Source organism: Mustelus asterias, unplaced genomic scaffold (assembly GCF_964213995.1).
Source record: "Mustelus asterias unplaced genomic scaffold, sMusAst1.hap1.1 HAP1_SCAFFOLD_2339, whole genome shotgun sequence".
NCBI lineage: Eukaryota > Metazoa > Chordata > Chondrichthyes > Carcharhiniformes > Triakidae > Mustelus > Mustelus asterias.
Window position 1 is genome coordinate 11,217 of NW_027592284.1, and position 13,784 is coordinate 25,000.

Consider the following 13,784-nt stretch of genomic DNA (forward strand, 5'->3'; position numbering starts at 1 on the left):
AGAGTAAAGCTCCCTCTACACTGTCCCCATCAAACACTCCCAGGACAGGTACAGCACGCGGTTAGATACAGAGTAAAGCTCCCTCTACACTGTCCCCATCAAACACTCCCAGGACAGGTACAGCACGCGGTTAGATACAGAGTAAAGCTCCCTCTACACTGTCCCCATCAAACACTCCCAGGACAGGTACAGCACGGGGTTAGATACAGAGTAAAGCTCCCTCTACACTGTCCCCCATCAAACACTCCCAGGACAGGTACAGCACGGGGTTAGATACAGAGTAAAGCTCCCTCTACACTGTCCCCCATCAAACACTCCCAGGACAGGTACAGCACGGGGTTAGATACAGAGTAAAGCTCCCTCTACACTGTCCCCATCCAGCAGTCCCCGGACAGGTACAAGCACGGGGTTAGATACAGAGTAAAGCTCCCTCTACACTGTCCCCATCAAACACTCCCAGGACAGGTACAGCACGGGGTTAGATACAGAGTAAAGCTCCCTCTACACTGTCCCCATCAAACACTCCCAGGACAGGTACAGCACGGGGTTAGATACAGAGTAAAGCTCCCTCTACACTGTCCCCATCAAACACTCCCAGGACAGGTACAGCACGGGGTTAGATACAGAGTAAAGCTCCCTCTACACTGTCCCCCATCAAACACTCCCAGGACAGGTACAGCACGGGGTTAGATACAGAGTAAAGCTCCCTCTACACTGTCCCCATCAAACACTCCCAGGACAGGTACAGCACGGGGTTAGATACAGAGTAAAGCTCCCTCTACACTGTCCCCATCAAACACTCCCAGGACAGGTACAGCACGGGGTTAGATACAGAGTAAAGCTCCCTCTACACTGTCCCCATCAAACACTCCCAGGACAGGTACAGCACGGGGTTAGATACAGAGTAAAGCTCCCTCTACACTGTCCCCCATCAAACACTCCCAGGACAGGTACAGCACGGGGTTAGATACAGAGTAAAGCTCCCTCTACACTGTCCCCATCAAACACTCCCAGGACAGGTACAGCACGGGGTTAGATACAGAGTAAAGCTCCCTCTACACTGTCCCCATCAAACACTCCCAGGACAGGTACAGCACGGGGTTAGATACAGAGTAAAGCTCCCTCTACACTGTCCCCATCAAACACTCCCAGGACAGGTACAGCACGGGGTTAGATACAGAGTAAAGCTCCCTCTACACTGTCCCCATCAAACACTCCCAGGACAGGTACAGCACGGGGTTAGATACAGAGTAAAGCTCCCTCTACACTGTCCCCCATCAAACACTCCCAGGACAGGTACAGCACGGGGTTAGATACAGAGTAAAGCTCCCTCTACACTGTCCCCATCAAACACTCCCAGGACAGGTACAGCACGGGGTTAGATACAGAGTAAAGCTCCCTCTACACTGTCCCCATCAAACACTCCCAGGACAGGTACAGCACGGGGTTAGATACAGAGTAAAGCTCCCTCTACACTGTCCCCATCAAACACTCCCAGGACAGGTACAGCACGGGGTTAGATACAGAGTAAAGCTCCCTCTACACTGTCCCCCATCAAACACTCCCAGGACAGGTACAGCACGGGGTTAGATACAGAGTAAAGCTCCCTCTACACTGTCCCCCATCAAACACTCCCAGGACAGGTACAGCACGGGGTTAGATACAGAGTAAAGCTCCCTCTACACTGTCCCCCATCAAACACTCCCAGGACAGGTACAGCACGGGGTTAGATACAGAGTAAAGCTCCCTCTACACTGTCCCCATCAAACACTCCCAGGACAGGTACAGCACGGGGTTAGATACAGAGTAAAGCTCCCTCTACACTGTCCCCCATCAAACACTCCCAGGACAGGTACAGCACGGGGTTAGATACAGAGTAAAGCTCCCTCTACACTGTCCCCATCAAACACTCCCAGGACAGGTACAGCACGGGGTTAGATACAGAGTAAAGCTCCCTCTGCACTGTCCCCCCATCAAACACTCCCAGGACACTCTCGGTCTTACCTCTGCAGCCATGAACTGTCCCAAGGCGGGTGGAAATGTTATCGATGTGATGATGAGAGTAACCACGGTCGGGTAAATGAGCCGCCTAACAAACACGGACACAAAATGGAAAACTACGACCAGTTAAAACATCAGAACTTGATCAATCCGGTCACCCGTCTCCAGGTACACTGACCGACACCACACAGTCACTGTGCCCCCTACACCCCCCTCCCTATCTCTCTAACCTCCTCCAGCCCCTACACCCCTCCCTATCTCTGTAACCTCCTCCAGCCCCTACACCCCTCCCTATCTCTCTAACCTCCTCCAGCCCCTACACCCCTCCCTATCTCTGTAACCTCCTCCAGCCCCTACACCCCCTCCCTATCCCTGTAACCTCCTCCAGCCCCTACACCCCCTCCCTATCCCTGTAACCTCCTCCAACCCCCTACACACCCTCCCTATCTCTGTAACCTCCTCCAGCCCCCTACACCCCTCCCTATCTCTGTAACCTCCTCCAGCCCCTACACCCCTCCCTATCTCTGTAACCTCCTCCAGACCCCTACACCCCCTCCCTATCTCTCTAACCTCCTCCAGCCCCTACACCCCCTCCCTATCTCTGTAACCTCCTCCAACCCCCTACACATCCTCCCTATCTCTGTAACCCCCTCCAGCCCCTACACCCCTCCCTATCTCTGTAACCCCCTCCCTATCTCTGTAACCTCCTCCAGCCCCCTACACCCCTCCCTATCTCTGTAACCTCCTCCAACCCCCTACACACCCTCCCTATCTCTGTAACCCCCTCCAGCCCCTACACCCCTCCCTATTTCTGTAACCCCCTCCAGCCCCCTACACCCCTCCCTATCTCTGTAACCTCCTCCAGCCCCTACACCCCCTCCCTATCTCCGTAACCTCCTCCAGCCCCGACACCCCCTCCCTATCTCTGTAACCTCCTCCAGCCCCCTACACCCCCTCCCTATCTCTGTAACCTCCTCCAGCCCCCTACACCCCCTCCCTATCTCTGTAACCTCCTCCAGCCCCCTACACCCCCTCCCTATCTCTGTAACCTCCTCCAGCCCCCTACACCCCTCCCTATCTCTGTAACCTCCTCCAGCACCTACACCCCCTCCCTCTCTCTGTAACCTCCTCCAGCCCCCTACACCCCCCTCCCTATCTCTGTAACCTCCTCCAGCCCCTACACCCCTCCCTATCTCTGTAACCTCCTCCAGCCCCCTACACCCCTCCCTATCTCTGTAGCCTCCTCCAGCCCCCTACACCCCTCCCTATCTCCGTAACCTCCTCCAGCCCCGACACCCCCTCCCTATCTCTGTAACCTCCTCCAGCCCCCTACACCCCCTCCCTATCTCTGTAACCTCCTCCAGCCCCCCTACACCCCTCCCTATCTCTGTAACCTCCTCCAGCCCCCTACACCCCTCCCTATCTCTGTAACCTCCTCCAGCCCCCTACACCCCTCCCTATCTCTGAAACCTCCTCCAGCCCCCTACACCCCCTCCCTATCTCTGTAACCTCCTCCAGCCCCCTACACCCCCTCCCTATCTCTGTAACCTCCTCCAGCCCCCTACACCCCTCCCTATCTCTGTAACCTCCTCCAGCCCCTACACCCCTCCCTATCTCTGTAACCTCCTCCAGTCCCTACACCCCCTCCTTATCTCTGTAACCTCCTCCAGCCCCTACACCCCTCCCTCGCTTTGTAACCTCCTCCAGCCCTCTGCACTCCTCCCTATCTCTGTAACCTCCTCCAGCCCCTACACCCCTCCCTATCTCTGTAACCCCCTCCAGCCCGACACCCCCTCCCTATCTCTGTAACCCCCTCCAGCCCCCTACACCCTCTCCCTATCTCTGTAACCTCCTCCAACCCCCTACACACCCTCCCTATCTCTGTAACCTCCTCCAGCCCCTACACCCCTCCCTATTTCTGTAACCCCCTCCAGCCCCCTACACCCCCTCCCGATCTCTGTAACCCCCTCCAGCCCCCTACACCCCTCCCTATCTCTGTAACCTCCTCCAGCCCCCTACACCCCTCCCTATCTCTGTAACCTCCTCCAGCCCCTACACCTCTCCCTATCTCTGTAACCTCCTCCAGCCCCTACACCCCTCCCTATCTCTGTAACCTCCTCCAGCCCCTACACCCCCTCCCTATCTCTGTAACCTCCTCCAGCCCCCTACACCCCTCCCTATCTCTGTAACCTCCTCCAGCCCCTACACCCCCTCCCTATCTCTCTAACCACCTCCAGCCCCCTACACCCCCTCCCTATCTCTGTAACCTCCTCCAGCCCCCTACACCCCCTCCCTATCTCTGTAACCTCCTCCAGCCCCCTACACCCCCTCCCTATCTCTGTAACCTCCTCCAGCCCCTACACCCCCTCCCTATCTCTGTAACCTCCTCCAGCCCCCTACACCCCTCCCTATTTCTGTAACCCCCTCCAGCCCCCTACACCCCCTCCCGATCTCTGTAACCCCCTCCAGCCCCCTACACCCCTCCCTATCTCTGTAACCCCCTCCAGCCCCTACACCCCCTCCCTATCTCTGTAACCTCCTCCAGCCCCTACACCCCCTCCCTATCTCTGTAACCTCCTCCAGCCCCCTACACCCCTCCCTCGCTTTGTAACCTCCTCCAACCCCCTACACACCCTCCCTATCTCTGTAACGTCCTCCAGCCCCTACACCCCTCCCTATTTCTGTAACCTCCTCCAGCCCCCTACACCCCTCCCTCGCTTTGTAACCTCCTCCAGCCCCCTACAGCCCCTCCCTATCTCTGTAACCTCCTCCTGCCCCCTACACCCCTCCCTATCTCTGTAACCTCCTCCAGCCCCTACACCCCCTCCCTATCTCTCTAACCGCCTCCAGCCCCCTACACCCCCTCCCAGCCCTGTAATCTCCTCCAGCCCCTACACCCCTCCCTATCTCTGTAACCTCCTCCAGCCCCCTACACCCCCTCCCTATCTCTGTAACCTCCTCCAGCTCCCTACACCCCCTCCCAGCCCTGTAACCCCCTCCAGCCCCTACACCCCCTCCCTATCTCTGTAACCTCCTCCAGCCCCTACACCCCTCCCTCGCTTTGTAACCTCCTCCAGCCCTCTGCACTCCTCCCTATCTCTGTAGAGTCAGATTGTCATAGAGGTTTACAGCATGGAAACAGGCCCTTCGGCCCAACCTGTCCATGCCACCCCTTTTTTGAAACCCCTATGCTAGTCCCAATTGCCCACATTGTCCCATATCCCTCTATACCCATCGTACCCATGTAACTGTCTAAACGCTTTTTAAAAGACAAAATTGTACCCGCCTCTACTACTGCCTCTGGCAGCTCGTTCCAGACACTCACCACCCTCTGTGTGAAAAAATTGCCCCTCTGGGCACTTTTGTATCTCTCCCCTCTCACCTTAAACCTATGCCCTCTAGTTTTAGACTCCCCTACCTTTGGGAAAAGATGTTGACTATCTTGCTGATCTGTGCCCCTCATTATTTTATAGACCTCTATAAGATCACCCCTCAGCCTCCTACGCTGCAGAGAAAAAAGTCCCAGTCTATCCAGCCCCTTCTTATAACTCAATCCATCAAGTCCCGGTAACATCCTCGTAAATCTTTTCTGTAACCCCCCCCCCAGCCAGCCCGCTTCGGAATTCCCAGGGCAGCGGTCAGCTAACTATTGGGTGATGCATTTTGGTAGAACTAACGTAGGGGGGAGCTATACGATAAATGGCAGAACCATAAAGGGTGTAGATACGCAGAGGGACCTGGGTGTGCAAGTCCACAGATCCTCGAAGGTGACGTCACAGGTGGAGAAGGTGGTGAAGAAGGCATATGGCATGCTTGCCTTTATAGGACGGGGCATCGAGTATAAAAGTTGGGGCCTGATGTTGCGGTTGTATAGAACGTTGGTTCGGCCACATTGGGAATACTGCGCCCAGTTCTGGTCGCCACACTACCAGAAGGACGTGGAGGCTTTAGAGAGAGTACAGAGGAGGTTTACCAGGATGTTGCCTGGTATGGAGGGGCTTAGTTATGAGGAGAGATTGGGGAAACTGGGGTTGTTCTCCCTGGAAAGACGGAGGATGAGGGGAGACTGAATAGAGGTGTATAAAATTATGAAAGGCATAGATAGGGTGAAGGGTGGGAAGCTTTTTCCCCAGGTCGGTGGTGACGTTCACGAGGGGTCATAGGTTCAAGGTGAAGTCGGGGGGAGGTTTAACACGGATATCAGAAGGATGTATTTTACACAGAGGGTGGTGGGGGCCTGGAATGCGCTGCCGGGCAAGGTGGTGGAGGCGGACACACTGGGAACGTTTAAGACTTATCTAGACAGCCATATGAACGGAGTGGGAATGGAGGGATACAAAAGAATGGTCTAGTTTGGACCAGGGAGCGGCGCGGGCTTGGAGGGCCGAAGGGCTTGTTCCTGTGCTGTATTGTTCTGTGTTCTATAAATCCTTGGGTTTCAATGGAAGAATTAACTGGTGAGATAATTGTTGCATTCATTGTAATTTTTCCAAATTCATTTTGATTTGATTTATTATTATCTATTCCCTGTATTAGTCTACAATGAAATGTGTCGTTTCTTGCTCGCTATAGAGACAAAACATACCGTTCATAGATTACATAGGGGAGAAGCAAAGGAGAGGGTGCAGAATGTAGAGTTACAGTCATAGCTAGGGTGGAGAGAAAGATCAACTTAATATTTGATTTATTATCGTCACATGTATTTGAAGACAGTGAAAAGTATTTTTTATTGAAGGATGTGGAAGCGCTGGAGAGAGTGCAGAGGAGATTTACCAGGACGCTGCCTGGTTTGGAGGGTAGGTCTTATGAGGAAAGGTTGATCTTGGGGTCCATATCCACAGATCTCTGAAGGTTGCCACTCAAGTGGATAGAGCTGTGAAGAAGGCCTATCGTGTGTTAGCTTTTATTAACAGGGGGTTGGAGTTTAAGAGCCGTGGGGTTATGCTGCAACTGTACAGGACCTTGGTGAGACCGCATTTGGAATATTGTGTGCAGTTCTGGTCACCTCACTATAAGAAGGATGTGGAAGCGCTGGAAAGAGTGCAGAGGAGATTTACCAGGATGCTGCCGGGTTTGGAGGGTAGGTCTTATGAGGAAAGGTTGAGGGAGCTGGGGGCTGTTCTCTCTGGAGCGGAGGAGGCTGAGGGGAGACTTAATAGAGGTTTATAAAATGATGACGGGGATAGATAGAGTGAATGTTCAAAGACTATTTCCTCGGGTGGATGGAGCTATTACAAGGGGGCATAACTATAGGGTTCGTGGTGGGAGATACAGGACGGATATCAGAGGTAGGTTCTTTACGCAGAGAGTGGTTGGGGTGTGGAATGGACTGCCTGCAGTGATAGTGGAGTCAGACACTTTAGGAACATTTAAGCGGTTATTGGATAGGCACATGGAGCACACCAGGATGATAGGGAGTGGGATAGCTTGATCTTGGTTTCAGATAAAGCTCGGCACAACATCGTGGGCCGAAGGGCCTGTTCTGTGCTGTACTGTTCTGTTGTGCACTATACAGACAAAGCATACCGTTCATAGAGAAGGAAAGGAGAGGGTGCAGAATGTAGTGTCACAGTCACAGCTCGGGGTGTCGAGAAAGATCAACTTAATGCGAGGTCGGTCCATTCAAAAGTCTGACGGCAGCAGCAGGGAAGAAGCTGTTCTTGAGTCGGTCGGTACGTGACCTCAGACTTTTGTATCTTTTCCCCGACGGAAGAAGGTGGAAGAGAGAATGTCCGGGGTGTGTTGGGGGGGGGTTCTTGATTATGCCGGCTGCTTTTCCCCGAGGCAGCGGGAAGTGTAGACGGAGTCAATGGATGGGATTCGGGGAATGTTCCATTCGATCGGAAAGTAACTCGTGTAACCCCTTCATTCAGTGCGGCACTCCCTCAGCACTGACCCTCTGACAGTGCGGCACTCCCTCAGCACTGACCCTCTGACAGTGCGGCACTCCCTCAGTACTGACCCTCTGACAGTGCGGCACTCCCTCAGCACTGACCCTCTGACAGTGCGGCGCTCCCTCAGTACTGACCCTCTGACAGTGCGGCACTCCCTCAGCACTGACCCTCTGACAGTGCGGCGCTCCCTCAGCACTGACCCTCTGACAGTGCGGCACTCCCTCAGCACTGACCCTCTGACAGTGCGGCACTCCCTCAGCACTGACCCTCTGACAGTGCGGCACTCCCTCAGTACTGACCCTCTGACAGTGCGGCACTCCCTCAGTACTGACCCTCTGACAGTGCGGCACTCCCTCAGCACTGACCCTCTGACAGTGCGGCACTCCCTCAGCACTGACCCTCTGACAGTGCGGCACTCCCTCAGTACTGACCCTCTTACAGTGCGGCACTCCCTCAGCACTGACCCTCTCAGAGATACTCACTGTTTGAGGAGGATTCGGGTGAGGAGACTTTGCTTCCTCATCAACAGGACAAACTGTCGATTCAAATAGACAAAGAAAGCTCCCAGGAATCCACAGGTGATGCTGCAGGGGATGCACAGAGAGACCGGTTAGATTGAGAACATCCACCCTGTCCCACAGAACAACTCCTGTCCCTCCCTCCCCGCTTCCCTCCGTCCCTCTCCCCTCATCCTCTGTCCCTCCGCCATCCCCGTATCCCCCTGTCCCTCTCTCCCTGTCCCCCTCCCTCCCCGTATCCCCCTGTCCCTCTCTCCGTGTCCCCCTCCCTCCCCGTATCCCCCTGTCCCTCTCTCCCTGTCTCCCTCTGTCCCTCCCCGTATCCCCCTGTCCCTCTCTCCCTGTCTCCCTCTGTCCCTCCCCGTATCCCCCTGTCCCTCTCTCCCTGTCTCCCTCTGTCCCTCCCCGTATCCCCCTGTCCCTCTCTCCCTGTCTCCCTCTGTCCCTCCCTCCCCGTATCCCCCTGTCCCTCTCCCCCTGTCTCCCTCTGTCCCTCTCTCCCTGTCCCCCTCTGTCCCTCCCTCCCCGTATCCCCCTGTCCCTCTCTCCGTGTCCCCCTCCCTCCCCGTATCCCCCTGTCCCTCTCTCCCTGTCCCCCTCTGTCCCTCCCTCCCCGTATCCCCCTGTCCCTCTCCCCCTGTCTCCCTCTGTCCCTCTCTCCCTGTCCCCCTCTGTCCCTCCCTCCCCGTATCCCCCTGTCCCTCTCTCCGTGTCCCCCTCCCTCCCCGTATCCCCCTGTCCCTCTCTCCCTGTCCCCCTCTGTCCCTCCCTCCCCGTATCCCCCTGTCCCTCTCTCCCTGTCCCCCTCTGTCCCTCCCTCCCCGTATCCCCCTGTCCCTCTCTCCCTGTCCCCCTCTGTCCCTCCCTCCCCGTATCCCCCTGTCCCTCTCCCCCTGTCTCCCTCTGTCCCTCCCTCCCCGTATCCCCCTGTCCCTCTCTCCGTGTCCCCCTCTGTCCCTCCCTCCCCGTATCCCCCTGTCCCTCTCTCCCTGTCCCCCTCTGTCCCTCCCTCCCCGTATCCCCCTGTCCCTCTCTCCCTGTCCCCCTCTGTCCCTCCCTCCCCGTATCCCCCTGTCCCTCTCTCCGTGTCCCCCTCTGTCCCTCCCTCCCCGTATCCCCCTGTCCCTCTCTCCCTGTCCCCCTCTGTCCCTCCCTCCCCGTATCCCCCTGTCCCTCTCTCCCTGTCCCCCTCTGTCCCTCCCTCCCCGTATCCCCCTGTCCCTCTCTCCGTGTCCCCCTCCCTCCCTCCCCGTATCCCCCTGTCCCTCTCTCCCTGTCTCCCTCTGTCCCTCTCCCCCTGTCCCCCTGTCCCTCTCTCCCTGTCTCCCTCTGTCCCTCCCTCCCCGTATCCCCCTGTCCCTCTCTCCCTGTCTCCCTCTGTCCCTCCCCGTATCCCCCTGTCCCTCTCTCCGTGTCCCCCTCCCTCCCCGTATCCCCCTGTCCCTCTCTCCGTGTCCCCCTCCCTCCCCGTATCCCCCTGTCCCTCTCTCCCTGTCTCCCTCTGTCCCTCCCTCCCCGTATCCCCCTGTCCCTCTCTCCGTGTCCCCCTCTGTCCCTCCCCGTATCCCCCTGTCCCTCTCTCCCTGTCTCCCTCTGTCCCTCCCCGTATCCCCGTCCCTCTCTCCCTGTCTCCCTCTGTCCCTCACCGTATCCCCCTGTCCCTCTGTCCCTCTCTCCGTGTCCCCCTCCCTCCCTCCCCGTATCCCCCTGTCCCTCTCCCCCTGTCCCCCTCCCTCCCTCCCCGTATCCCCCTGTCCCTCTCTCCCTGTCCCCCTCTGTCCCTCCCTCCCCGTATCCCACTGTCCCTCTCTCCGTGTCCCCCTCCCTCCCCGTATCCCCCTGTCCCTCTCTCCCTGTCCCCCTCTGTCCCTCCCTCCCCGTATCCCACTGTCCCTCTCTCCGTGTCCCCCTCCCTCCCCGTATCCCCCTGTCCCTCTCCCCCTGTCTCCCCCTGTCCCTCCCTCCCCGTATCCCCCTGTCCCTCTCTCCCTGTCTCCCTCTGTCCCTCCCTCCCCGTATCCCTCTGTCCCTCTCCCCCTGTCCCTCCCTCCCCGTATCCCCCTGTCCCTCTCCCCCGTCTCCCTCTGTCCCTCCCTCCCCGTATCCCCCTGTCCCTCTCTCCGTGTCCCCCTCCCTCCCTCCCCGTATCCCCCTGTCCCTCTCTCCCTGTCTCCCTCTGTCCCTCTCCCCCTGTCCCCCTCCCTCCCTCCCCGTATCCCCCTGTCCCTCTCTCCCTGTCTCCCTCTGTCCCTCTCCCCCTGTCCCCCTCCCTCCCTCCCCGTATCCCCCTGTCCCTCTGTCCCTGTCTCCCTCTGTCCCTCCCTCCCCGTATCCCACTGTCCCTCTCTCCGTGTCCCCCTCCCTCCCCGTATCCCCCTGTCCCTCTCCCCCTGTCTCCCCCTGTCCCTCCCTCCCTGTCCCCCTCTCTCCCCGTATCCCCCTGTCCCTCTCTCTCCCTGTCCCCCTCTGTCCCTCCCTCCCCGTATCCCCCTGTCCCTCTCTCCCCGTATCCCTCTGTCCCTCTCCCCGTCTCCCTCTGTCCCTCCCTCCCCGTATCCTCCTGTCCCTCTCTCCCTGTCTCCCTCTGTCCCTCCGCCCTCCCAGTCTACCCCTGTCTCTCTCTCTCCGTCTCTCCCTCTGTCTCCCCCTGTCCCTCTCTCTCTCCGTCTCCCCCGTCCCTCTCTCTCTCTCCGTCTCCCCCTGTCCCTCTCTCTCTCTCTGTCTCTCCCTGTCTCTCTCTTTCTCTCCGTCTCCCCTTCCCTCTCTCTCTCTGTCTCCCCCTGTCCCTCTCTCTCTCTGTCTCCCCCTGTCCCTCTCTCTCTCTGTCTCCCCCTGTCCCTCTCTCTCTCTGTCTCCCCCTGTCCCTCTCTCTCTCTGTCTCCCCCTGTCCCTCTCTCTCTCTGTCTCCCCCTGTCCCTCTCTCTCTCCGTCTCCCCGTCTCTCTCTCTCTCCGTCTCCCCGTCTCTCTCTTTCTCTCCGCCTCCCTATCTCTCCGTCTCCCCGTCCCCCTCTCTCTCTCCGTCTCCCCCTGCCACTCTCTCTCTCCCCGTCTCCCCCTGTCCCTCTCTCTCCGTCTCCCCCTGTCCCTCTCTCTCTCTCCGTCTCCCCCTGCCACTCTCTCTCTCCCCGTCTCCCCCTGTCCCTCTCTCTCTCCCCGTCTCCCCCTGTCCCTCTCTCTCTCCCCGTCTCCCCCTGTCCCTCACTCTCTCTCCGTCTCCCCCTGTCCCTCTCTCTCTCTCCGTCTCCCCCTGTCCCTCTCTCTCTCTCTCCGTCTCCCCCTGTCCCTCTCTCTCTCTCCGTCTCCCCCTGTCCCTCTCTCTCTCTCCGTCTCCCCCTGTCCCTCTCTCTCTCTCCGTCTCCCCCTGTCCCTCTCTCTCTCTCCGTCTCCCCCTGTCCCTCTCTCTCTCTCCGTCTCCCCCTGTCCCTCTCTCTCTCTCCGTCTCCCCCTGTCCCTCTCTCTCTCTCCGTCTCCCCCTGTCCCTCTCTCTCTCTCCGTCTCCCCCTGTCCCTCTCTCTCTCTCCGTCTCCCCCTGTCCCTCTCTCTCTCTCCGTCTCCCCCTGTCCCTCTCTCTCTCTCCGTCTCCCCCTGTCCCTCTCTCTCTCTCCGTCTCCCCCTGTCCCTCTCTCTCTCTCCGTCTCCCCCTGTCCCTCTCTCTCTCTCCGTCTCCCCCTGTCCCTCTCTCTCTCTCCGTCTCCCCCTGTCCCTCTCTCTCTCTCCGTCTCCCCCTGTCCCTCTCTCTCTCTCCGTCTCCCCCTGTCCCTCTCTCTCTCTCCGTCTCCCCCTGTCCCTCTCTCTCTCTCCGTCTCCACCTGTCCCTCTCTCTCTCTCCGTCTCCCCCTGTCCCTCTCTCTCTCTCCGTCTCCCCCTGTCCCTCTCTCTCTCTCCGTCTTCCCCTGTCCCTCTCTCTCTCTCCGTCTCCCCCTGTCCCTCTCTCTCTCTCCGTCTCCCCCTGTCCCTCTCTCTCTCCCCGTCTCCCCCTGTCCCTCTCTCTCTCCCCGTCTCCCCCTGTCCCTCTCTCTCTCTCCGTCTCCCCCTGTCCCTCTCTCTCTCTCCATCTCCCCCTGTCCCTCTCTCTCTCTGTCTCCCCCTGTCCCTCTCTCTCTCTCCGTCTCCCCCTGTCCCTCTCTCTCTCTCCATCTCCCCTTTCCCTCTCTCTCTCTCCGTCTCCCCCTGTCCCTCTCTCTCTGTCTCCCCCTCTCCCTCTCTCTCTCTCCATCTCCCCGTGTCCCTCTCTCTCTCTCCATCTCCCCTGTCACCCTCTCTCTCTCGTTCCTCTTCCCCTGTCCCTCTCTCTCTCTCTGTCTCCCCCTGTCCCTCTCTCTCTCTCCATCTCCCCCGTCCCTCTCTCTCTGTCTCCCCCTGTCCCTCTCTCTCTCTCTCCGTCTCCCCGTCTCTCTCTCTCTGTCTTCCTCTCTCTCTCCGTCTCCCCGTCTCTCTCTCTCTCTCTCCCCGTCTCCCACATCCCTCTCTCTCTCCGTCTCCCCCCGTCCCCCTCTCTCTCTCCGTCTCCCCCGTTCCTCTCTCTCTCTCTCCCTCTGTCCCTCTCTCTCTCTCTCCGTCTCCCCGTCTCTCCCACTCCCTCTCTCCGTCTCCCCCTTTCCCTCTCTCTCTCTCTGTCTCCCCCATCCCTCTCTCTATCTCCCTCTGTCTCCCTCCCTCCATCTTCCTCTGTCGCGCTCTCTCCCCCGCCCTCTGACCCCCTCTCTCTCTCTCTCCCTCTGTCTCCCTCCCCCTGTGCCCTCTCTGGCTCCCCCCACTCAGCCCCTGTCCCCCCCCCGAAACACTAACCCGATGATGGCAAATGCGGGAAGTTCTTGAAGGTCAAAGGGGAAATCTCTCCGGAAGTTAGTCTTGAACAGAGCAGTGATCGTGACTGAGAGAGAGAGAGAGAGAGATGGTCAAAAAAACTCCAGGTCAGAGGGCAAAGGGGAACAAGAGGTAGGGGTCAGTCCCCGGAGGGTCAGTACAAACACTCAACATGGCAAAGGGCGGCACGATGGCACAGTGGTTAGCACTGCTGCCTCACAGCGCCAGGGACCCCGGGTTCAATTCCCGGTTTGGGTCACAGCCTGTGTGGAGTTTGCACATTCTCCCCATGTCTGCGTGGGTTTCCTCCGGGTGCTCTGGTTTCCTCCCACAGTGCAGGTTGGGTGGATTGGCCATGCTAAATTGCCCCTTAGTGTCCAAAGATGTGTAGGTTAGGTGGATTGGCCATGCTAAATTGTCCCTTAGTGTCCAAAGATGTGTAGGTTAGGGGGATTGGCCATGCTAAATTGTCCCTTAGTGTCCAAAGATGTGCAGGTTAGGGGGATTGGCCATGCTAAATTGTTCCTTAGTGTCCAAAGGTGTGGAGGTTGGGTGGATTGGCAG

The 13,784-nt window shown here is 58.3% G+C and overlaps 1 protein-coding gene across 1 annotated transcript in view; it reads right to left on the minus strand.

The window, feature by feature from the left end:
* Positions 1–2,004: 2,004 nt before the first annotated feature.
* Positions 2,005–13,784, minus strand: part of LOC144489597 (uncharacterized) — a gene marked incomplete at both ends in the record, with an annotated part of 21,779 nt that continues 9,999 nt past the window's right edge. The window contains 3 exons of the mRNA XM_078207460.1: positions 2,005–2,089; positions 8,378–8,479; positions 13,203–13,287. Coding sequence (XP_078063586.1) covers positions 2,005–2,089; positions 8,378–8,479; positions 13,203–13,287 — 272 coding nt within the window. The remainder of the gene's footprint in view (positions 2,090–8,377; positions 8,480–13,202; positions 13,288–13,784) is intronic.